Consider the following 26,435-nt stretch of genomic DNA (forward strand, 5'->3'; position numbering starts at 1 on the left):
CCCCTGAACAACTGCTTCGGGTCTTTTCTTTTCGGGTTTTTAGGGGCGGGGGGTCAGAGGTCAGCTGACTGTGATACAGACCCGAGAGGTCAATGGACTAACTTGCTGTTGGCCCCTCACATGGCCCGCCACCGACACGCGGTAGCCATGGCTACGGCGCTGCAGACAAACATGACGTCAGTATGAGGTGGTTGTTTGGGGGAGGGGAAGTGTGTGTGTGTCTCGATTCCCGTCAAGACACACACTCACACACTCAACACACCTCCCATTAAGATGTTTACTTTCCGACGAGAAGAGGCTCCGACGTGCGGAACTAACGCGCGGAGACGGATCCGCGGGGTTCAAATGATATAAAAGGTCCGGGGTTTCTATTATCAAAGCCGATGCTTGTGTCTATAGAGTCTAAACTTTCTTCACAGAGGATAGTTAAAGAAGAAGAAAGGTAGGGGGCGGAAGACAAGGGAAGGAGCAGCTTGTTGCATTAGCATTCCACCAGCAGAGAGGCTGTCTGTTTGCCTCTGGCAGCAGCCGAGAGAGGGGGACACTCTCTGCATCCTCACACAGCTCGTCTATCTCTCCCTCTGTCACTGTCTATCTCTCGCCCCGTCTGTCTCTGCCTGTCTCTCTCTCCCTCGCTCTCCCTGAGTCTGTCTGTTACGTTTCTCCTTCCACTCTGCTACACGCTCGTCACTGTTTTTCTACACGTTCTGGACACAATTTTCTCTCTCTTGGTGTATCTCTCAAACTGTCATCTTGCTGTTCACCATGCTCTCCACTAATTCATAGTTTGCCCCTGTTCTCTTCATATTAGTTCCATTCAGGGGCTGACGTGCCCCTCGCAGTCTGCCCTAGAAATTCCACGGATCGCTATGGAGAAGACGGGCTGTAGCCAGGAGTCATGAGGCCACATGGTGAGTCATGATGTGGGCAGGTATGAGTGTGCACTTTTTTTTTTTTCTTATGCAACACAACAGATAAATATCAATAGAACCTCAGATATGAAGCAAATAAATTCGTATTAACCTTTGGCGTTGATTTCAGCATCACTTTTATGTGCAAACCTCCCTCTTTGTTGCCATGGTGATTTTATTAAACACAAGCTTTGACCATTCCGCACATGCAGATACATAAAGAGCAATCTATTGAGTAGTAGCATATTCTTTTTTTTCAATTATTCATTGAATGTATTAAAGGTTGCATTTTTGCATTAATTATTCAATATAAGTCGTTCTGTAAATGAATACAAGAAGGAAAATGGAGCCAAACTAAAACATGAAATTTAAATTTCTTCTCTCAGGCTGTACAACAATCTGATATCATATCACGGTGTTTACAGGCAGAAACCATTACCACTTTCAGGACGATACAGTGGGACAAAGAATATAAAATAAATGGACAAGTCAAACAAGGAGGTCAAGGAGCAAGCGGTGGAATATCATTGACTGGCCCATTTAGTCACGCTGGTCACCATACACATCTGTTGGAATAAGCACCAAGTATCTGCAGCTCCATGGATTGTTATTGACCGCAGGTTCTTGGACACCGAATGTCAATAAGAGAATTTTATCCATGTCATATATTGTATGTATTTTTACATGTGTAAGTACTTTAACAACTGTGTACATAAAGTGCTACAGTGATGTAAACACTCAGAAAGTGGAAGGCAGCTTTGATCGGAGTAAGTGTTTCTGGTCCCTCTAAGATATTCATCTCAACAAGACAGCCTTATTAAATAGAGAAAGTAAATGACTTCCAAATGGCACCTTCCCGAGCAGAAGTCACAAGGCACTCAACAACAATAGTCAGTCAAACCGACAGAAACAGAGAAGACTCGACGTGAAAGTGAAAATATAAACAACTGGAAAATAAAAGCGGTACCCAGGTAGCCTGCACGGCGTGTGTAAGTGTTTGCACTAATTTGACTTTAATTGTCAAGTGCTTTTTGACTTGTCAAGATCCAATCTCTGTTCCCTTTCCATGAAAGAAGTCAACCACCTGAGAGAATTCAACTTTTGTCAGCGTTTCCTACCTACATGCGTGAAAGGCGGCGCCTGGTGAATATCCAGCATAGTTCACTGTCATTCTCTCCCTCAATACATTGCACATTTGCTACACTTATCAACGGCCATGCGGCTAAAAACGCATTCAGACATGAATGCAGAAAATATCCTGAATGAAAACCTTTAATCACGATAGAACTAAATCATCATATTAGTATAAGTACTCACCATTATACTCTGGTGATTATTCTATACCTCATCAAATTGAATTAGATTATAAAGGCTCAGCCTCCAAATGGTTTTGGGTAAGTAAATCATGTGCCGTTTAGGAGCTGAGCTTAAGCCAAGCCAACTCTGTAGTGTAGCCACCGAGACCAAATGCATTCAAACAAATTAATAGTCCATTAAATAAAAGCAAAGCTCTGCCGGCCAATAGTGCCTTAAAAGCATATTAGCATTAGGACAGAATAGAGACTCATTTGTCTCGTGAGATAATGTTTTAGCAGTAAGAGTCTAAGGGATGAATTAGCCAAACTTGTGATTCTTTCTTTACATACATGTGACATCTGGTGGAGGTCTTTATCCGTACAGGGCTGTGAGCGATGGTTCGACCTAACCCACACATGATCAATTCTATTTTTTTTATTCCTTCTTTTCTTACACCGTCACTGAAACGCATCCTTCTCATTTAAAAGGCACTGTATCTTCCTCGTCTCAATTAATCTCACTCTCTCCCCCCATTTGCCCTTCCGCATTTCCACTCCCTGCATCCCTGCATCCATCTTGTTCCCGCCCTCCACCCCTCCACCCCTCCACCCCTCTCCCCCAGGCCCGGCCACCACTCTGGTATTCCCAAAGTCATCTGCAATCAGACATCTTCAATGGATTAATTACACTGTCCTCACACAGCTTGATTGAGCATCTAACATCTACACCCCACCTCCTCAGACCCCGGTGCTCCCTCCTAACCTCCACCCACTTACAGACCTCGATGCTTTCTTCTCACCCACTTTTCATCCCTCCTTCACGCTTCCTCTCCTTGCCTCTCATTTTCTCCTCCAGACCTCTAACTGCTTTAAACTCCAGACCCCACCCAGACCTCCTGTCCTCAGCAGATGACCACAGCGGACGTCCCCCTCTGGGCCAGGGAGCCTTTGCTAATTGGACATTGATTTGCAAGGCTCCCTCCATGATCTCGCCTGAAAATCGGGATCACACTAATTGAAGAATTAACTTAAGTGAGACATGAACCTGAAAAAAAACAAAAACAAAGACGAGGGAGAAAGTCAAAGACAGACAAAATGCTGCTAGAAAGGAATGCAATAACGCGCACACACAAGGCCACATGGGTACAAAACAGGTAAAATGCTAAACTGATAGTTACTATCAGATATAAGGTCACTTTAGAAGAAGAAAGTACCCATTATTAAAAATAAATACCTGCGTTGATACAGGACCCCCTACTCCATGCACCCAAAAATTTATGGCGAAGCAAACATTAAGTTCCCTAACAAAACACCAAAGGAACATTGTCTTTACTTATGTTCAGCACACACATACACAGCTTCTTTCTTCACTCCTCCCTTCAATACACACACACACACACACACACACTTCACATCAATCTTGGATCCCAGACCATAACCCCAAAAGGAGAGCGCTGCTCTGAGTCATTCTAAAATCATGATGGATGACAACTTCCCAAAGCAATCCCTCTATGTGCCAGCACCATTTAACTAAAGGCATCAACCCGCCCCAGCCAATAGGAGTCCTTTGTTTCCCCGGCCTGAGAGCGCTGGACACGTCGCTCAAAACCGCCGACATGATTCTAAAAGAACAAAAAAGAAAAAAAAACACCTCCTGAAGAGACATATGAGTTGGCACAGAAGAATGAGCTTTACCCAAGTTTCTGATCATTAATCTGTATTGTTCCCCCCCCCCACCTCAGTAAAACAGTACAGACGACGAGAGACGGGATTGTGAGGAGGTTAAGCTGACCTCAGGCTGGTGCTTTGGAGCAGGCTTACCCCGGAGTGTGAGATGACAAAACATTTAGCCCGATCTCACTTGCAGCTCACTGACAGGCTGAAACAAAAGAACGGTCTCGAAGGAATTTGAAATCATTGAATGAATGTCAATTAATTTCACAGGACGAACTTGAATTGATTAGAATATAAAACAATCTTTCTTGAAAGCAAAAGGGAATTGATGTCCAAGGCCTTCAAACCGCAAGTGGGGAGACAGAAAAACGACAAAATGAAAGACGGCTCGTGTGTGTGTGTGTGTGTGTGTGTGTGTGTGCGTGTCGAAGTGCATGCATGAGTTTGTGTGCATGTGTGTGAGCTCAGCAGTTGTGTTGCACGCTTGGCTGGCAGGGTGTGTGTAAAGTAATTAACATGATAGCCTCCCTCTAAGCCTGATAGCCTGTTCCCTGCAGCGAGGTCGTTGAACAGACACCTGAGCTGTGTCTCAGGCACACGCCTGCAACGCATCTCAAATGCAAACACACACACACACACACACTAACATGTTCAACCCACACATGTCTGGTATCAACAAATACCGGGAACATACAGCCATCAGCATAAATGCCATGGTACATGTATACCTGTCAGAAGCACGTTGCTTGAAGACTGAGAAACTATTCATTGGCATTAATCAATTCACGTGGGCAATCATGCACACAAAAATATTTACCAAACAGACATCGTGGAAGAAAATATAGATAGAAGATAAGAAGAAACTCAGCCAAAGTTTAAAAATACGGCCATATTATTTTAATATTATTATCACAAAACGTTTTTTAATTTGCATCTGAATCTGAAACAAATAAGACAGCAAAATAATATTGAATAGCCTTAAATTCGGTATGACAATTTTGTAATTTTGTTAGTTTTGTAAAGTACGCTTTGTTGTGCAGCTTTTGGGTGATACTCATCATCGTCATCATGTTCACATTAGATCGAACTGTGGTTGTAGTTTGAGGCGTTCGTGGCTTGTGGAAGTTTAAATAATATGGACCATGTAGGAACCAGAGTAAAAAGATACATTTCAGCATTATCCAAATGCATTATGTAATTTGTGTTTACATATTGCTAATTGCTAATTGTATTTTACTTAATAGTGTTATAGTGTCAAAAACGGGTCAGGTTTTTGATGTATATATTGCCAGTAAAATGAGCCACCTACCGTTACCTCTTTTTCTCCAGATGGGGCTCATAACATGCACTTCATGATGAAGGTAATTAGACATTGCATATGCTGGTGGCCAACCAAATGCTGACAATATCCTTTTCTTTTGTGCCAGTACAACCTATTGTTTCCCTCATAACCCTAGAACCTTCACTGTGCTGCTCTAATACTGTGACTGTGGCTTGGCGCAGACCCCCAAAGACCCCCAAAGACCCCCTTCAGCCCCACACGGCCCTCATTTGCTAAAGGATTAGAGTGAGGGCACTGGGGTCAAAGTGAGGCCACCACCAGAGACCCCTAAAAAAAAAAAAGAAATGCGCACACACACACACACACACAAAGCACTACAGAGCCGGGATTACACACACGCAGACACATTAGCATTGCGTGCACAGTACACACGTCGCTGCTGTATAGCGCACACACTGTCTGAGGAGCGCAACAGCATTATGTATTCACACACTGTAGGTGTGTGGACAGGACGCTCATCCCCAGACATGTACCGCAACAGAGACACAAATTTGCATGAGCATGTCCAGAACTAAATATATTGACCTTAACTCTCGAACTCAGGAAAACACGAATACACATTTGTGCGACTTTAAAAGAGCCGAGGGTCAAATAGCCACTTCAGAGGGAGAGAAGAAGGCTGCTGATGAATTGTAGCAGCTTTTAGGCGGCATGAATCACACCTTCGAAAGAACTAAGAGAAAAAGAGAGAAAGAGAGAGAGAGAGAGGCAGGATGGAGAGTCAGCGAGAGAAGAAAAGTGATTGTCAGGGAGAGAAGAAACATCACTCTGAAAACTTCTAAAGAAGGGCCTGCTCTGGGTTTTAAATGCTCTCCTCCCTCTATCACTTTCTCTTCCCACTTTCCTCTCATCCCTTTCATGAATTAAAAGCACGGCCGGTCTGTGGGGAGAAGCATAGTTAATTCTGATCAGATCTCCTCCACCCCCCCCCTCCCGCCTTCCCCCACACTCCTCCTCTCCTCCCAGGGCGACGGTTGCCGCGCTGTCTGACAGACGGAGATGGGATCTGACAGTAAACAGGCGCGCGGATGCCCGGCGCGTGATTGACACGTAGGCAGGTCGGCGGGGGCCCGCCCCCCTCCTAATCCTGCCCTGTCAGCTCTAATTGGGGAGGTGGGGCTTTATGTCACCAAGGTGACTGATTGACAGGACCCCAGCTTTGCATAGATATGAGGGAAAGGTGGGGAGGTTCACGCATGGCATAACACTGTTAACACTACCATACCGCTAATAGAGATATGTGTGTGTGTGTGTGTGTGTGTGTGTGTGTGTGTGTGTGTGTGTGTGTGTGTGTGGACAGATGCCCCGATGCAGGTGAACTCACTCAAGAACTTAGCTGAGCCCACAATTAAACCCACAACAATAACCATGAAATTCAACATGCATACATGACGTCTGCAGCAAAGTGCACAAACACACACACACACTCTCTCTCTCTCTCTCTCTCTTGACATGCTGTGATGAAGAGCAGAGGTTGTAGATGCTACAAGAAGTGGGGTACAGGACGCAGGTCATCACCATGTCGAGGCCAATGATCAACAGGGCAGGGCCCAGACCCTTCAACCTGTCGACACGCAAATGTGTAACGAGTGTTCAACAAAACAGTGACTGTATACAATTAGACACATTTGATGTTGTATATGGCAGGGGTTCCCATCTTAGGGGTCACAACCCCCAAAGGGGGTCACATTATCTTTAACCATAGAAAGGAACAAACTGAAAGATACACGAATGTCTGAACCAAACAAAATTGCAGTCAAGACATGTGTTTTCCTCTCAAAACCACAAAGTGACCAATTGACCAAAGTCTCTCATATTTTTTCCATTTGTTCACCTTGACTGTCTCTAGAAAACGCCATGACAACCTTTCCAATATGTTGAGATATTTCAGTCTCAAAGATGTTTTACAGTCCAACTGATCAGCCGACAGAACTTCAAACCTTCAGGTACTATTTGATTAGTAAAAACGATTGCAGTTCAAAAACCCAATAAAAACTACTTTCATGAAGGTTCTAATGGTATAACAGGACAATTCATTATTTTAGACTTCAATTTCTTAATCTTTGTTTTTCTTCTGGCTGAAATCTTGAAATTATTTTACATCATCAGTCTACTGATAATAATAATCATTACAGTATGCAATCATAAGTGATGGCAAAATCACTGGTTAAGTTACTCACAATCTCACAGCCATGCAAAAACTATGACGAGGGGTCACATGTTACTGCCTACCTGATTATAAAGGAAAATCGCTACAAGAAACTGTCAAAGTTTCAGCTCCAAAGCATCTGAATTTGTATTGATAATTATAAATGCATAATCATGGCTCATACCTTTGTGTAAAAGTATATGTTAGTGATAGTGTGTGAGTGCATGCGTGTACGTGCATGCGAATGTGAGTGTGTTTTGATTGACAGCTGCCACTGACCTGTGCCAGTCAGAGTGCCATACTGCGGGGCGGTGGGGTCGATCGCTACGGAGACGACCTTCGCCCTCATCTGCATCCTGCCTTCATTAGCAGAGCCAAGCAAGGAGAATAACAACCCAATAAATTAATAAAGAGGGGAGAGGGGAGAGAGGAGAGAAGGATGGAAAGGAGGGAGGGAGAGGACAAGAGGAGAGCAGCCAGAGCAAGGGTAACAAAAAAAGGAAGAGTAAATGAGGAGAGGGAGGAAGGAAGAAGGCATGAGGAAAGGGCGGGGAGGGAAAGGCGGGAGAGGAAAGAGCGACACACTGAAGTATAGAGGGCTGGGAGCGAGGAGACGGAGGGGAGAGCTGCCAAAAGAGTGTGTGCGTTTGCGAGTGAGACGGCAAAGTGTGTCCGGTCAGCTCCGGTGGAAGGAGAAAAAAAAAAGCTAATGAATGAAAAGTACAGAGAGGCCAAGGAAGACGGGCAGAGGAGAGTAAAAGGTACATAAGCACTGAAATCACCCCTGTGGTAATCAGTGCAGATAAAAGAAGCATCCGCGGGATGCAAGTCAACCCAGTTTTAAAAATTGACCCAAAGGAATAACTGGACATAGATTTTGACAAAACACATCTCTGGGGCTGATTAAGGAATATGGCTCGGAGCCCTGTTTAAACAGAGTATTGATGCGTTACCATCTGTACTGGCCCTTAAATGCTAGTATTGAAAGAGATGCTCTAACTAGTTTACAGAGGAGCATTTTGACTGGATTTCACCCCTCCCTCGGGCTCACGATAAGGGTTGACTATCAAATGCGTTAATAAAGTCTGGAGGTGTGATCCTCCACTACGGTACTGGATACATGTCTTGTTCACAAGCAGTCAGAGGTAAAGAAATAAAATACCTCTCGCATACCTCTACACTAGTGAAACACACACACACACACACACAGCAGAGTCAAGAGGAAGCTTGTAAATAAATTATGAACAAGTATGTTACACGGGTTAGACTTGGTCGGGAGCTTTCCCTGGAGGACTCCAGTAATGATGTTTTCTCATCTTGCAGCAGTTTTTTTTTGGCATACATCAACTTACATCACTCCGTCTCCATCAGCATGACGGATGCAAAATGTGACCTATCCTTTTGCAAGGAGGTCTACGTTGAAGCTTTCTACAATTAACTGTGTGTTTCAAACCCATCTGGTGTTCTACCAAGAGAATACAATGGCAAAGAGATCTGGGATAGTTTTCTCACGGTGTGAGAGAAAAAGAATGCATAAATATATTAGCGTGAAACACTAAAAGATGTTCGTCAACCCCATCACGGCCGAGTCTAACCGAACTCGGAGAGGCAACGACGCCCAGTGCAGCGCCATAAAATGCACATGCAACAATATCCCATCGAAAGGCCCCGTCTGCTGAGAAGACACAGGTGACGGGCCTGACCCTATTTCAGAAGTGCTGGCTGTTCTGGGGTCGCGCGGCGTGAGCTCCGGGAAGCGGGGCCCGCTGTGCTGGGGAGGAAATTCTCAGGACGATCGATGCGGCGGATTAGGGCCGACTTAGGGGCTCAGAGGCCCGGATCCGAGCAGTATTCTCAGTGGGGCCCCCGGAGAGGATAGCTGAAGGAAAGAAAAGAGGACCGGGGGGAGAGGAGGAGCCAGAGGCTAACCTGGAACTGTCAGGAGGCTGAGGGAGGGTTGGTCAGGCTGGGAATAGAAGAGCTGTCATGGTCCCAGTTGACATTATGAATGGTTGCCGAGACTCAGCCACCCACTCCGACAAACTCTATCCAGTCTGATTGGATAAGCTGTGGAGCAAATAGGAGCTTGTATGTCACAGGAGAGAGAAAACAGACTTATAATTATTGAGGAAGTTGGTTATTTTGCCTCCTTCATCTCCATTTTCTAATTTTCTTCGGGCCAAATCGGGAGTTGTCTTCTAACTTGATGAGTGCAGCACACAACAAAAGGCTCCCTCCGTCAGTGAGTCTGCCTCTGACGCTCATGATTGGTCAGACTGTTCGCCAGCTCGCCGCTCTCCCCCGGGTGCAAACGGTTGGATCCATGATTCATTTTGCAATGAGGAAAAAAAAGAAAAAAGAAGAAGAAGAAGAAGAGAGCGCGTGCGAGAGAAGAAACAGCAAAGACCACTGGGAAATTATACGGTGGAGCGGCGTGGTGGATCTGGAATTAAACGGCATAATTAATCAAGCAAAAAAACAAGCACGTTGCTCATACATTTATTATTTGCATTTTTTCCACTTCAGGAGATGTAATCAGCAGATATACGTTGGGGCCCCCGCGATCCATGTCACGGGGACCTGGAGGCCGAGGGCCCACTTAGACCACTGACCCTAAAAGCGCAGAGTGGGATCAGCTGTGTTCCACGCTTTATCTTTTCTCACCATTATCTCCACACAATGCCCTCTGCCTCCAAAGTAATCTCCACAACAACAGATCAAGTCCCACAGAATCATGTTGCTGTCTCCCTGTCCTTTAAATGAGTGTGTCTGCAAAAATTGGGTTCACAACTGTGGGCTCTCTACGGAGTTGTTCTGCATTATGCAGTGTGTGCACTTGACCCGATGAAGCAAAAACTAGCCACTTTCAGAAAGATAGCGTGGAAATATTACAGCAATATAATCACATAGCCGTAAGGGGCTTACAGAAGCATCTCAACTTTAAAATAAGTAAATCACCATCACAAACGTGCCTACAAAGGTCAGATTAGGATGCACGCCAATTAGCCGCCGTTGCTAAAACCCCTCTAATTATTTTTGTTAGTGAGTATTTTGTTGTAATGACTTTCATCAATGGCCCTCGCAGTGCACCTGCAAGTTGGGCCCTTAAAACTTTTTTGCTTAGAAAACTTCTTTAACAAAGTAGTTAATTTCAGGTCTGTTTTTTACTGCCCTGTTTGGTAGATGGTAAACTCTGATGTATTGATTTAGTAACTCAAAAATAGTGTTTTCATGTTACAAAAGATCCTAATCAACGACATTTCGGAGTCCAAAAGTTGTTTTTTTTACCTTCTTGATCATCGCACGACCCCTCGGTTTGATCTTGTCACACACCAGTGCGTATATATATATATATATATATATATATATATATATGCATGCGGTAGAAACATTGCACATTTCATGCATCCACACTACCTAGGCTTTAGCTTTCTTTGATCTATTATTTAAGCTTAGCTTACTCTCTGGCTTGTTTTTTTTTGCCTGTAATAATTTATTTTCCTCCTGGTGATTAATACAATTTGATTTTAATTGATCACCTGATACAAATTAAGAATCATTTCATTTAAAAAAGCAACACATTTACACACTATATTTGACCTTGTTATAAAATGTAGTCTTATAACTGTTTACATTAGTATTGATGGTAGAGCATAACAGCTTGTTATTATTATTATTATTATTATTATAGGGAATATATCACAGAATACACAGCATCGCTGAATGTGCACGGTGGAGTAGAAGTTGCGGCCTACATCATGACGCACTTCATCTTCATCCTCTGCCTCCGCCACGTGTACCTAACCCTCCTCCCTCCCGGCATGCACCAGTGCACACGCCAAGTAGTTTGAAACGTATCACTTTGCGGCTGGTCAATAACGGCTCGTTCCTGGAGCGCTGTCATCAATCGCGCCATCAATATGGAAATACCGCCGCGTGACCCAGGCATTAATCAATGGGCTCCTCGGGGAGACGGGAGGGGGAGGGGGGGGGGAAGAAGAGAAGGCCACGGGGCACCTAAAATCATCAATGAGACGGATCGGCCCGCAGTCAGCCTCGGACAGTCCGTATTGATAAGAGCATTTCCACCTGTAGCGGCCCAGGGCCGCGAGGCGGAGGCGGGGCCGCATCTGAATTCAATCCCCGCCGCCGCAGCTGCTGCGAGCTCCGAGCCGCAGAAAGACACGGCTGAGCGGAGCTACGTGCCTCGACTCGTCATAAGAGCCCCCCCCCCGCCCCTCACCCCCCTCCCTCTCTCTCCCTGTTCCTGCACATACGCCCCCCTTCCTCTCTGTCTGCCTCACAACTTTTGTGGCTGTTGTTGTTGTTGTTGTTGTTTCTCGGGTCGTGCCTCCCTCTAAAGAACCACATCACGCGTCGTAAATGCAGAGAGCACCGATAGCTTCGAATTAAATTCTTTGTCTTTATTCCGAGGCTTACTCTTCCCCCCCCCCCCCATTCCTCCTCCTCCTCCTCCCCCGTACGCTCTCTGGAGTTCAGTCAAAGCCATTTCCTCCGACTTCAAACTGCGAGAGAGGAGAAGCGGGGCTCCATATCAATGAGAAACGTCTCCGGTTGCTCGTCTCACGCAATCACCTCGGTGCGAGCGCGTGGATTAAAGCGCGTGGATGTGCCACCGCTGTATTAGAGACTTCCAAACCTTAAACCCGGAGCGATTAGGTCGACGCTCCCCCGCCTCCTCCTCCTCCTCCTCCTCCGCCTCTAACCCGGATACAGCCGAGCCGAGCGGCGGTTGACGGGTACTTGTGGGACGAGCCCGCCCCCTAGTGGCGTCTCTGCGGACGCACAAAAAAAAAGCAGAAATAAATCGACTGCGAAAACATGGACAAAAAAAGGGGGATCGGAGATGATAGTGCTTTATTGCCTTGTCAGATTTTTTTTTAAATTCGTTATTAGCTGTCGTATCCCTGACAACGAACCAGTGGCTTCATCCCCACGCTGGCCATTAGAGCAAACGTTGACGATCCCCGTATTTGACTTCCAATCAACTCCCACACCACTCTCTCCCTCGTGACACCTCGTAAAGGTTAGAGTTCAAGGGTTGTGTGTCCTGTCTGCCCTTTTCACTCCCGATCGGCCGCTCTATCGCCGTTTCCTTTTCCTTTTTTTTTCTCCGTTCGGCGCCAGAATGGAGAGATGCACCACAAAGGTCATGGACATGGATTTCCTTTGGTTTGACTCAATGAAAAGGTCAGACGAGGGCACCGTGAAATGGCAGCGAGGCCCTCACGTTGCCCTCACAGGGACTCAAGTCCTTAGGCTACATCGCCCTGAAAATGGCACAGGCGGAGCCCTCACCCCCCTCCCCCCTCCCAAAAAAAGAGCGGAGGCCCCTGTAGGCCGCTGTGATCTGGTCTCGAGTGGCTGAAGTGGCCCTTCAAACCTATGCAGAGTAAACAGAGACAAGACCTGTGGCATGATTGTCACTCCAGAGGGGGAACTAAACTTTTAACATTTTAAATCTGCTACAAAACAGCAGAAAAAATGCTTATTGAAATTGCTCTTTAATTATGAGAGTACTGATGTCTCTGTAACAACAGATCAGAGTGAGAACACCCCAGAGTCTTAATGTTCACATCAAGAACCCTTCAACTTTGATAAAAACATCTGCAAAATGGATGTTGGGCATTAATAAGTGCCTTATCAAGGAGTTTAAAAAAAACAGCCTGTGTTTGATGTGTGCAGGGTCAGATTTTTTTAAATGTATCAAGCTACTTGGTTTATAAAATCCTAGTCCTTTGCACAATATCAAGACTCAGCACAGATTATATTGTTTCATGTAATGTTTTCCAGTCAGCAATTTTTTTTTTTTTTTTTTACATCAAACATCTTTCCATTTAAATATTTCAGTTATCCTGCTGGTGTGCCTCAATGTGCTGCAAGATAAGAAGGGTTACAAGATGATTAACAGGTTGAAGAATAAACAATAAATGCCTATTACACATTTTATTTTATAAGAATTTTATGTTCTTAATCTTCGTGAAAATATACTTTACGCCTTCAAGCCTGTAAACTTTTAAAAAAGGGAAAAAAGAAAATGCCAACTGATTTTACTAAATGGGTTTTGGAATTTAGATGTATTCCCTCACAAGAAATGAGATTGGATAAGCCATCATATAATTTACTTTAAAAAAAGTTCCACTTTCTAGCCTTTTCAGAATTTATGAGGTAAAATGACTATTTAAAAGATGATTAGGAATTGAGTACATTAACAGCAAACTGCTCAGGATTTCCTCACGTTCAATGGGTCACAAATCACTATGTGTAAAAAAGAGACAGGAAGCAGTAGTTTTACAAGATTTGATTTATTAACTATGATACAGATCACATAAGGCCTTGCTGTATACACCATTCCCATTGAGACAAATTACCATACTCAGCAAATAATGACAGATTTTTTGTTTGATGTTATCTTTCACTTTACAGTACTTCATTTATTTTTTATTATTTTCTTTTCTCCCATTATTTCTTTATATTTTTTTTTATCATCATCTTAAATAGTGAGAGTTGTGGAGCCCTCTTCCTTGGTTGGGAAGAAATCATGCACTATACTGGGCTGCTCTCTCCATCGTTCACAAAGAATTGTTAAAAAAAAAAGGTTTGCATTTTTTAATTATTAAAATAAAACAAAAAGAAAGGATTTTTTTTCTATCACCACTGACTAAAGGGTAACGTGTTAGACCCCTAACATACCAGTAAACAACCATTTGAATATAGTTTTGCTTGTTTCTCATTTTAACTTAACAGACATCTGTCACCATTGTTGCAACAAAAAAAAAGAAAAAAAAAAAGAAAAGCAATGCAGCCACATGTCGCTGAACCAAAGTCACATTTTTAATTAAATTGTTCTTCAAAACTGTCACTTTGCTTCCTATCTCTCTCTCGACCCTTTTTTCCACAGTTTTTGGCTGCCTCACAGTCAGTTCAGTATTAACACATTGATATACACAAGGAACGCCACTGGCGGGCGTTCACACACACAAGTACCAGTGGTCACCCCTCCTCCCTCCCTCCCTCCCTCCCTCAGTCTCCCAAATAATGATCCCATTCACCCTTTTGCTGCCTGTCTTCCCTCCCTTTGACGCCCCCCCCTGCCCCCCCCAGCTCTCCTCCGTCTCTCTCACACTTTCGGGGGATCAGTGTGTGTAATCTGGACGAGCTAACAGGGTTACACAGCGGGGTAATGACCGCGAGGAGAGCTGCATTCCTCTCCTTCACGTTTATTTGGATCACACGGGTGTCTGGCCGTCTCCCGAGCACAGCTTCCTAAGCATGTTCGCTCAAATCCACCCGGCCAAAAACATGTTCTCGATTCCTCTACCCCCTAATCACACACACACACACACACACACACACACACACACACACACAGTAAATAGGTAGTGTTGAGTTCCTTTAAGAGTTCAGCGATTGGTTGAAAGGTTGTTTTTCTTCTTCTCCTTTTGGGCAGAGGACAATCCGGGGAGACGTGCAGAGATACTCGGTGTCCAAGAGGATACGTGACCTCGGTAGGTATCTGCTTAACATTAAGACGCAGAAGTTCACACGCGTGCACAACTTCTCGAGCTCACAGGGACACATGTGTGCGCACAATCGCACACACTTTATATGCTGCTTTGATCAGGACTCAGCGAGGATCATCGTCGAGCCCCGTCTCACTGGTTTCTACGGTAACAGCAGGATGGGCAGAGGAATTCTGGGATGCTCCGTTCCAGTCATGCAGACGGATGAATGGACTGTCTGTTCTGTCCGCTGTCTCTCCCAGAACCGAGTGTCCCTCTTGGGACTAGGAACGACAGGGGGATGCAGTGGCATAACAAGGCGATGGGGGGGAGGGGACACTCTTGCAAATTGATATTTTGAGTGCATCGGGAGCAGGTTTGAGTCTCCCTTCCAGAGGTATCATTCCGTTTCCTAAGAGAGCAGCATGCCGAGGCCTGAAACAGTGGTTACCAATTACTTCCAACAATAAAAAGCCTCCTCTCCCAGCGGTCAAAGCCCGGGCCTCACTTCTAGCTCTTACTCTCTGGGCAGTAGTGTCCTAAATCTTTATATTGAACCACTCGTGTGGCGTCTGAAAACTGGCCTGCACTCCTTAACAGATGGCTTAGTGCGCAGTGAAGTGTAAACTAACAAGAAGACAGAGGAAATTTAAGTCACTGCATGTCTAACAAACTGCAAGAGCAGAGCTTGAATCTATTTAATCTCAATTGATTTGTATCAATTTTTACTCATATTCTTACACTTCATGAGCTCTAAAGTTAATGTCACCTACTATAAAGCAATGATAATCTTTTAGCAGTTGCATCTGACACAATCAGACACTACACAAACCACAGAAGGAAAAGGGTGCTCCGCCCATGCAGCAGTGGAAGTCAGGTCATGGCTGCAATACCCAATTCATCCAGTAGATGTCAGTGGTGTGCTGCCAGAGACAGAGGAAAGCTGGGTGGACTGACAATAAAGTGAACGGTGGCTGTCATGTCATAGCAGCTCCAATTTTAAATGTGCCTTCAAAGTGCTCAGAAAAGTGCTTTTTGAACAAGGTCCTCACTGTGGAAACTGCAGAACCGACTCGTTCGTAAAACCACCACAGCGTGAGCAAAGCAACATGACGGGCGAAGATCTGACAGTGTGATTATTGCCACTATCTGTCTATTACAGGGAAATTCAGGTGAAACAAAAGGGCACGGATACATGCGCACACAGACATGTAGACTCTCACGCGAACACACAAGGCCACGCACTGAGTGACAGGTCTTTTTAAATGAAGGACAAAATAAAAATATTTTGGGACAGTGGGAATGCAGAATCAATATTTAGACCAATACATTTTGCCACGTTTGAATGTGTTTTTTCTTCATGTGTTTATACAAAGACAGTGCATGAGGTTGAAGTTCAAACAGAGAGAGAGAGCAGAAGGAGACTGGGAGGAGCCTTCCCAGAATTTAAAGGGTGTGAGAGTACCCATAATCCTCTGCTCCAATTCACTGTCTAGCAGATCCGGTCTGTTGAGATTTTGTTTTTCCATGCTTGGCATAGGGCCGCAGTTGAAACTGATTGTGTGTGTGTGTGCGTGTGTGTCTGTGTGAGGGGTTGATGGATAGGAATGTGTATGTGCGTGTGCGTGTGTGTGTCGCAGAGGACAGAACATCCTGTCGGGTGAGTAGGAACACGTGTTTTTTGCCTAAGTCCTCTGTACAGCAGCCAAGAAAACAAACGTGGTTTAAGGACACCCTCTCTGCTCCACCTGGACTCCGCCACAGCCTCCCGGGTAGGTGAAGGATGAGGGCGCGCGGCAAAGAAAGCGGCCACAAAGACTCGCGGGACAGCTCGGGCTGAGGGATAAAGGGGTTGTCGGAGGCACACTGGCCGCCGGGCGTTTGTGTCAGAGTGTTTGCGTTCGGTCTGTTGTGATGCCATCACAGCATTGCAGAGTTCACATTCCCCTCTCCAATCTACTTCGGAGTCCCTCCCTGAGTCCCTTTATCAGTTACTGGCAACAGTGCACTACTTAGTGTGTAGGTTCTCTATAAGGCAAGGGCCGGTCTGGGTGAAGTGACACTGAGAGGCAGGAGGATGAAGTGGCGAGGGGGGTGGAAAGATCATCCTACCAGTTCAGTGTTCTCCTTGTCAGCCTCGTGTGTGTGTGTGTGTGTGTGTGTGTCCTTTTTTCTAAAGTTAGTTCTTCTCCCAAGCGCATCGGTTCCTCCCTGTACATACTGCATCTCACTCAATCCCTCCGAACATGTCTTCCTACCTCCGGGTTCTCGTTTTAAATTTTTCTTCTTCAATTCCATTCCCAAACTTCAAAATCTCTTATCCTAAACCCCTTAAATCTCTCTGAATCTCATCATCCCGTCTTTGTTTTTTCTTTTTTCTTTCCCTTGATCCCTGGTTCACAGCGTGTGTTGTTCCGTAGGCGGGTGATGGGGGTGTAGGGAGGGCGGCAGCAGGGCGGGGAGGGGGGACTGGGGAGTAACAGGTGGGGAGTGGGGCGGGGACTGACGTGAAAGGAGGTGGTGGTGGTGTTGGTGGTGGTGGTGGTGGATAGGAGGGCCGTAGTGTGGAATGACTGGAGGGGTGGCTGGTAGCACGTAGGGAGCCGGGGACGGAGTCGGCGAGGAGGAGTAGCCCCCGGCCATGCAGGAGTAGGCCGATGTCCCTCCCCCGGAGGAGAGCGTGGAGGTGGGGGAGCCGGGGAGGCCGTCGGTCAGCGGCTGATTGTAGAAGAAGTACGCGCACTGGTGGATGAAGCTCTCAATGATTGTCTGGTAGGTGCGGGTGGCGGTCAGGGCGTCCATGGTGGTAAAGTCTGGTCTCATCAGTGTGGGCCAGAAACAGATGGACAGGTTCTCACTGGTCATAAGGTTCAACTTGTTGTTCTGGTTCACCCTGCGCAACACAAACAAAGAGGTGAATTAAATGGGCCACAGGTCATCACAGTTCACGAAAACAAAAAGGTAAAAGTTATCTATTATTTGTGTGGGTTCTGACCAATTGGTTGGGTTTTCTTGGCATTTTTGTAGCCGAGTTGTCCACAACATACAAATAAAATCTGCTCTGCAATAACCCAGATGATGACTCGAGGGATGGAGCCACTATTCTGTCGGTGTGCCAAGTTTCGGTGATGTCACCGCTACGTCACCTGACTGCATGACCGCCAGGGTTAGTCAGCGGGACTGTTAGAGGCCGACTTTGACCCTGTCACTCACTCACTTGTTCAAGTGGCTGGAGACATATTTGAAGACCTCGTAATTCTCTTTGGGGAAGCGGCGGAGAATCTCCCTCATGGTCTGGAAGCGCTGCTCCCTATCGTTGATCTCTGAATGGTGGCAGGGAGAGAAGATGGATGTTAGAGGAGGGAGGAAAGTTTCTCAAACAAAAGATTATGGGAATCTATGGGAAAGATGTCAGGGGAGTGTTAAGATGGGGAGGGCTCGGCGGAGAGGGGGCGGAAGAGCAAGACAATGGAGAAGAGTTTTAGGAGCACAGGGAAAGCTATTGGATTAGGCTCTCTCAAAAAAACACATTTTAAGGCATGAAAACATACACATTCAAAACGAAATGACTCAAGTTACATTTCAAAAAAGAAAGAAAAGAAAATCATCAGACAAAGACAGCCACACATTCCATAGGAGTATGACATCACATTGTCCTACAGCACACAGCAACTCACACACAAACACACACTGGGTGTGTGTGTGTCAGGCCTGATGGCAGCGAGGAGTGAGTCAGAAAAGCTGACGTCACCGGCTAACACAGTCCATCCTGTGTGTGTGTGTGTGTGTGTGTGTGTGTGTGTGTGTGTGTGTGTGTGTGTGTGTGTGTGTGTGTGTGTGTGTGTGTGTGTGTGTGTGTGTGTGTGTGTGTGTGTGAGAGCGAGGCAGAGAGCAGCAGTGGGAACAGCAGATGTTCTCGGCCACATCACGACCATGATTTACAATCAGAGAACTTGGTTTTGTATTCCCACAATGAGGTCAGTTTGGATCAAAAACAGATTTCATGCGTAATGACGGAACGCGGCGCCAGTTCCTCCGGCTGTACGTCCATCATCGGCAACCAAAACATAACTTGCTACAGCTTATTTAAAGTAACGTCACCATGACGGCGTGCAGCACCCCTCACTTTCTCACTCAGGCGGTAAGCAAAGAAAAGGCCGAGGCCAATTTGCTATTTTAAACCGAATGAAGCCTTTCGTGTCGCTGAAAACCTTCCCCTCAATTGTTGCACAGACTGCAGAAGCTCCATCGGGTCTCTGTAACGGCTGAAATAAATAGCACTCACACTGACTGAGCTCAGGGAGTGACAGGCCGCTTTGCGGCGGCGGGGGCAAATCTCTCCGCCGCGATGCAAGACTAAGCTACGCCTTAAATCTCCATTCCAACAGATTACAGGACACAAAGAGAAAAGGAGGGGCGGCGGCGGAGAGCTCAGGAGCGCCCTTGTTTGTCTAACAAGTGACTGTTTTATTATGAATTCATCAGATCACCGCTATCCATGATGCTCCCGCATCACTTCAACATGTGCAATTGTCCCAAAAATCCTCCTTCCTCAAACCTGACATGTCTACTCCTCCATCCCTTTTCCCGCGGTTCTCCACTTCCTCACAGAATGGAAGATAGATAATTGTTTGGGATGGAAAGAGCTTACAACAGGAACAGGGGGAAACCGATTAAAGCTGGAATCCGATGCGCCTCGGTTTTTGGAGCACAACTTTCCCCTCAAAGCAGAGCCGAAGGACTTACTGAAGGCCTCCACCAGCTCTCCCTGCATGTTGTACGGCACCAGAGGCTCGGGTAGCTCAGAGAAGAAGGCCTTCATTGCTCCGGCCACTGTGTTCATGGTGAAGTCTTTCTCCACCAGGTCCAGGTTGTGGTCTGGTAAGAAGGATTGAAACAGAGGCATTTGAAGTTAAAAACACATCACAATTTGACACGCATACAGTAAATTAAAGAGCTTCAATAATAGAAGAAATAGCAATACATTTTTAACAAGACAGCATGGTGGCTCTTCAATTAATTATTTCAATCAATAGAATGTGAGTGCGCGCGTGCAAGAGACTTAATTAAAAAGATAACTTTTCACTTTACATAAGGTAGTACGTGGCGCTAGAAAAAAAGTAACACAGACACGTTTGTGGAACAATCCAAGGAGACCTTGCATTAAAAGAGTTCCCAGAGTGCTCAGCTTCTGACGCTGCTCTCTCCTGTAATGAGATATCTGAATGGTCGGGGGGGGCTGATGAAGTGCCATCTTCAGCATGGCGATGAGACGCCCTTGCTGTGGGTTCACCTGTGATGTCCTGTCCCATTGGCCGGAGGGCTGGGGATGATTCAACGCGGGGCTTCAACTCTGATTACCTGAGTTGGATTTTAGGCTCAACCAGGCGTGGACGCACTCATACACAAGCCATCTCGCTCTGCTATCTATCTCGGCTGCGACATGGTTCATTAACCAAACCAATCTGGAGGTAATTAACTGCCCACAGCACGCACACACACACACACAAAGGGCCCTTGCACACTTGTGAAAGTGCGCACACACACACACGCACGCAGGAGAAGTTCCATGATAGAGGAGGAGGAGGAGGCTCTGCAGTCTAAGAGGACGTGAAGGCCAATTCCCTCTGTAGAATTGATGCTCCCCGGTTAATTAAGGGAGCAGAGGTTTTAAATGAAAGTAGACATGCATACATACACGTGTCTTTGTGACCTTTCTGCCCGCGTGTAGCTGAAGCGAGAAGGTGTACGCTTGTACGGTGGGTTGGACGTAACGTACCTTGGTCAAATTGCCGCTGCATGCTCTCCATCTCTGCCTTGTTCCCGCTGACCCTGTAGAGCCCCTCTGTGCTCAACCCTAGGGGCAAGAGAGAGAGAGAGAGAGAGAGGAATGTCAGTATCAGTGTTCTTTTCATGTGTTTAATTAGCAAATATTTATAGTAGCTGGTCAATCACTACCAAGAACTATTTGATGTATCACTATGCTGCTCATAGATGCACTCTGAAGGCTTTAAACGGCAGAACTGCTCTAATGGCCTCTCCCAATGTCCCCTTCCATCTTGGACACACTATTAGCGCTATTTATTAAACCCATAAAGCACTCCTGCAGGCCTGCTAAGAGCCCACTGGTGCACTGCGACCAGCTGAGGCTACCTTTGCAGCCACACACACTCCTTAAGATGACTTGAGGAACTGCAAATGCCAACTGCCTGCTTCATCGCTAGGAGGATAATAACACTGTGTTATTATGTGCTGCCTTTCTTTAGACATTAAAGTGTCAAATTGCATTGATACCAACTGAAAGGCCACAGAGAGGTTTTGTGGCAGAAAAACACTTAAATTAGCCTGTTTAAGCCCTCGTGATACTAATTTGCGGTTTTTATATTTAGAGGTGTGATGTATCCGATGACCGATGAAGGAGAAGAGACCGATATTTAATGTTAGGAAACATTAGGTGTAGAATATGTGACACCGTTTAACCCAACACACGCGTAGACTACAGGCACATTAGGAGGCTTAAAGACAACCATCTAATAGCTCAGACATTAAAAGCACACGTTTTAGCAATGAAGAAAACAGCAGCATATCAAAAGATGCTTATAAAAGGGGGAGGGGGGGGGGGGGGGGGACTTAATGAGAGCTTTGCATCGGTGACTGAAACCATAAAATACAAAAAGAGGGAGAATGCAACAGTTTGCTAGTTTCCAAACAATCTGCATTAGTGTTTCTTTAGCCTCTTGATTGAAAATGCACTGTATGTTTCAATACTTTGAATGGTTGTTAGATACTTTAGGTGAGGCCAGCTGATTTGTACGATTAGTGTTTACAGCAGTAATACTTAATAATCATTTTGCTCTAATAATGTAATAGAGCAGACAGTGTGAAAGCTTCAACAGCTAACAGATATTTCCCACTTTTTCCTTAACTCTGGAACGCCTTCACAATTAATGCCAAGATCTTTCATTTTGAGCTGACCACTACTGACTAGGCCAATATGTACTATATCATTTTCCTTTCATGGGAAGACAGAAGCACAATAGTAGTTTTTAAAAAAGTGCACCCTTTAAAATATTTGAAGTTCTATACTAAACTAATACTCTCCGAGTGTATTAGCAGTAGTGGTTTGCAGAAGGCCTAATCTTTAGTATTTTCGCAATACATGCATGTTTTCAGAAATGGAAAACACAAAGTCAAAGTGAAAGGCACATGGATAGCTTTGGTGGAGAAAAGCGCACTACTTTTTACGTCATTCTTTTTTAGTTCATATAAAGATAAGGTTCCCACTCCCGCCCTTGAAAATCTCCCTTTGTTCACACTTTGGAGATTCAGAGAGACAAAGAGCAATCCACAGGGAGTGAAGGAGATAAGGAGTGGCAGAAAAAGAGGGCGAGATAGAGGCAGGGAGGAAATGAGAGAGCTCTCACTCAAGGCATGAGGGTATCGATCCCCCCCCCCCCCCCCTTCTACCAATCAATTATCCACAAAAGCTTTTCTAGCCAGACACTAGGAAAACAGGGATGGGACCAGAGATAGGGAGAGGGGAGTAGTGTAGCAGTGGTGGGAAGGAGAGAGCGGGAGACAGGTGGAAAAACAGAACAAGTACCCAAGTATGAGATTGATTGGGGCAAGGGGGGTGTGAGGACGCATAGGGGTGAGGGTCAGGACTGATGAAAGAGAAATATTAAAAGGGGTTAAGATGAGGAGGGATGTATAGAGGAAAAGAAAACGTGTTCAAAAGAACGCAGCACATAAAAGATGGAGGGAGGAGAATAAAATGAATGGAAGAGCAGACAAAGCTTTAATGAAAGGTGAATGCTGAAAAAAAACAAAAAGAAACAGCATCCTTTCCCTCTGGGGTCAAACAAAACGCTTGTGCTTCCTGGGGTCAATGTGGATGGGATCAGCTATATTTTTTGATCTAAGAATTTCAATAGAAAATGGAGAATCAAATGGTAACCTTTTAATTATTAATCTATACTACAGTTCATACCAGGAGATTTCAATCATTCCTTTTATCAGGTTTTCGGCCACATCCCAGCAGAAGCGTCAAATTTAAACCATCAACGGCGCCGCCACAGCTTTCAGCCGCACTCAAGTGGGGAGAAAACACACCCGTGGACCCGCAATCACACGAACCCCGAGCGGGCGAGAGAGGCCCGTGCCGCTAGCGCCCGGCTCATACAGCACGTTCCTGGGTATCAACACTCTGATCCCAGACCAGGCCACCGAGGTCGATTCCATAGTCCGCCATGAAAACGCAGCGGTGGCCGGGCGCTGCCCTTTCCGTTGCTATGGCAGCTCCCACGGCCAGCAGATATGCCGGCACATGCTAACGCGCATCCATCACGCCCCGGCATCCGTGAGCCGAAACTCTCTGCGGCCGCCACGCCGAGAGAGAGAGCCCGAGCTGAGAGATAAGAGCAGTCACAATGGATCGATTTTACATAACTGCTTCTCTACAAGCTCCGAAGGCATGGAAAATAACACAAAATAATACCATATCTACTCCTATTATCCTCAGGGACAAAGGGAATGAGCTGGGAAGCACAATTAAAGAGAGCCAAGAAAGAAAGCTTTTGAAAAGAAAAAAAGTTTTGCTTCAGTGCCTCTTATGTGTTTATGGAAGCCCATTTCCGCCACAAAAAAAAAAAAAAGAAGGGTTAGAAAGTCGAAATTATGACTTAAAAAGTCGAAATTATGACTTAAAAAGTCGAAATTATGACTTAAGAAAGTCGAAATTATGACTTAAAAAGTCGAAATTATGACTTAAAAAGTCGAAATTATGACTTAAGAAAGTCGAAATTATCACTTAAGAAAGTCGAAATTATGACTTAAAAAGTCGAAATTATGACTTAAAAAGTCGAAATTATGAGATAAGATATGCGCATGCGCAGCTTCCGTGACGCGGTCACAACGTCGCTGGTTTTGCAATGTATACGCTATCCTTTGTGATGTTGATTCATACACGGAAATTAATACTGTTAGTAATCAGCGATGTGTTTTCTGTATTCCTCAAAGGGGGATGACGTTACAGCAACATCAACATAGCTACTGGTTTTTGAACCTACTGGTTTGACTACGCGTGCGTGTTTGTTTTGCCCCGACAGCGGCAGATGTTGTCTGCCTCGGTCACCTGATCTGTCACACATTCGCAAACATATTGCTGAAAATGTTCAAAATGCATCCCATATCCAATGCAGCGATTACGATTGTATAAGTGAGCACTACATCACTGCCACGTATAAAGAAATACAGAACATACAAGAACATACATTTATTAAAAGATCGCCGCAACCTGGATTCGACCCATGCAGTCGAGCAAAGCAGAAACACTTTATAAGACAGCGGCGCTACGCCGTCGGCCAACCGAGCTGTCCGGTGCGGCTGCTGATTTCAATACGTCTTATTAAGTTGCACATCGTCAGTGGCAAGAAAACCTTTTGGTTCAGGGTGAGCCAAGACAACTGGTTTGGTGGCGTATCATGGAACACTTCCAAACATGTGTATCGATACTTTTTTCGCGAGGCTGCAGCCTGGAACCACCGAAACATTTGGACATAAGAGGATTTTATGTTCAGACGGTCATACAGTGACGTGCATCACAGACATTTAAGAAAGTAATTCAAGAAAATATATATTAATGAAAGATCGCCACAACCTGGATTCGAACCATGTCGAGCAAAATAACAACATATCCAGGACGGATGCCTTACGCCATCGGCTACTGGAGCTTAGAGGCTTTACGACTGTTTTTTGTACTTGTCAAATAATTGCACATAGTCAGTGGCTAGAAAAACGTTTGACCTTTGGAAGCTGCGCATGCGCATATCTTAAGTCATAATTTCGACTTAAGTCATAATTTCGACTTTCTTAAGTCATAATTTCGACTTTCTCACCCTTCTTTTTTTTTTTTTTTGTGGCGGAAATGGGCTTCCATATGTGTTGCCAAGACCCAACTCCAAAATATTGTAGCGTGTCTGAAGTTCGAAAATGTATATGGTTCTGTTAGTGTTAGTGTTGCGTGGACCAGGGTTGGGGTGCCGCCCCTTCCGGGGGTTTGGGCGCGAATGTTGGGGTCGGGTGGCTAAAAGACCTGTGTTTGGTTAGTGTGAAGAGAATAAACCCAATTCATTATAAACCTGGCTCCTTATTGGCACGGAACGCTACAACTGGTGTCAGAAGTAAACTTAATCTAATCCTGATAACGTGGTCGACCGCTCGGGCTTTGGCGGACTACGGTTGGAGGACACTTTGTCGAGTGGAAATGGAGCGTGCCTTTGGCAGAGGTTTCCGTGTTAAGAAGGAGGAAGAGGACAGCGAGTACGGATATCCGCGTCATGTTCAGGTGATGGGAGGGCAACGTTTTGCCGTGGACAGTCTAGGGGGAGAGATGGAGCGTGCGTTGCAGCCGCCAACGTCCGCTGCGGGTCCTGGGTTAGCGATGGCTAGCGCTGAAGCTAGCTGCGCGGCGCGGATGAAATTGCTGCCCGGGAACGTGCATGGAGAAAACGTAAACAGAGATGGCGGCGCCCATGTACCGCGAGTGCCGGTGGGCATAAAAACGCCGAAATATGCGGGGAAGTCGGACTGGGAGGCTTTTCATGCTCAGTTCGAACTTTTAGCTCGTGCAAACAGCTGGTCAGATGAACAGAAAGCCCTCCAGCTCGCCCTTTGTTTGACGGATGATGCGCTGTCTTGCCTGCTGCTGTTGGACCCGAGTGAGAGGGATAATTACGGAGCCCTGACTAGTGCTCTGGGGCGCCGGTTTGGACAATGTTTTCGTTCGGAGCTGCTGCACTCAGAGCTGCATGGTCGCCAGAGGCGAACTGGGGAACCCCTGCGCACGTTGGCGAACGACATCGAAGGACTGACACGGCGAGCATACGCGCATATGCCCACACCGGTGCAAACGGAGCTTGCACGTGATCAGTTCATCAGGGCGCTCTCCCCATCTGACCTGCGAGTGCACACTCAGCTGGCTCGCCCCCAAACCCTGACTGACGCACTGGAGTACGCGCTGGAGAGGGAGATGGTCATGAGCGCTGCACAGCACGATGCTTCTCCAATAGTCAGGAAGGTTGGAGAGACAATGTCAGAGCGGCCGCTGTGGGTGGATGAGGTGACCGAGATGATCAGAGGGTTGGCTATGCCTCCTGCCAGACGTCAACAAACACAAGCCCCGGTACGGCCACAACAACAGCCGCGTCTCTGCTGGGGTTGTGGCCAAGCTGGACACCTGGTGAAGAATTGCCCTGCCTCAACTAAAGCTCTGGGAAACGGCAAGGGGACGCAGTAGACGGGACGCTGCGTGCCCCCACCCTAAAGTCCCGTTCATCACTGGTTGGGACCAGCATCGCCTCTGAGTACAGCATGGGCCGGGGCCAGAATGTGGTTGTGGTGGGAAGGACTTCCATATCAGACTTCTGCCATATCCCCATTTGCATCGGGGGTGTTTCATGCACCGCCCTAGTGGACACAGGGTCAACGGTCACCGTGGTCCGGCCAGAGGTGGTGCCAGCGGGTACGCAGTTGGAGGACACC

General features: G+C 46.0%; 1 protein-coding gene across 2 annotated transcripts in view; it reads right to left on the reverse strand.

Moving 5' to 3' along the window:
* Positions 1-13,678: 13,678 nt before the first annotated feature.
* Positions 13,679-26,435, reverse strand: part of arhgap35a (Rho GTPase activating protein 35a) — a 60,851-nt gene continuing 48,094 nt past the window's right edge. For both annotated transcript variants that reach the window (XM_037457695.2, XM_037457687.2), the window contains 4 exons: positions 20,674-20,751; positions 19,641-19,772; positions 18,112-18,217; positions 13,679-17,787 (listed from right to left, as the gene is read on the reverse strand). In XM_037457695.2, the coding sequence (XP_037313592.2) occupies positions 17,292-17,787; positions 18,112-18,217; positions 19,641-19,772; positions 20,674-20,751 (812 nt within the window). In that variant the 3' untranslated portion in view covers positions 13,679-17,291. The remainder of the gene's footprint in view (positions 17,788-18,111; positions 18,218-19,640; positions 19,773-20,673; positions 20,752-26,435) is intronic.

This window comes from Pungitius pungitius, chromosome 3 (genome assembly GCF_949316345.1).
Source record: "Pungitius pungitius chromosome 3, fPunPun2.1, whole genome shotgun sequence".
Taxonomy (NCBI): Eukaryota; Metazoa; Chordata; class Actinopteri; order Perciformes; family Gasterosteidae; genus Pungitius; species Pungitius pungitius.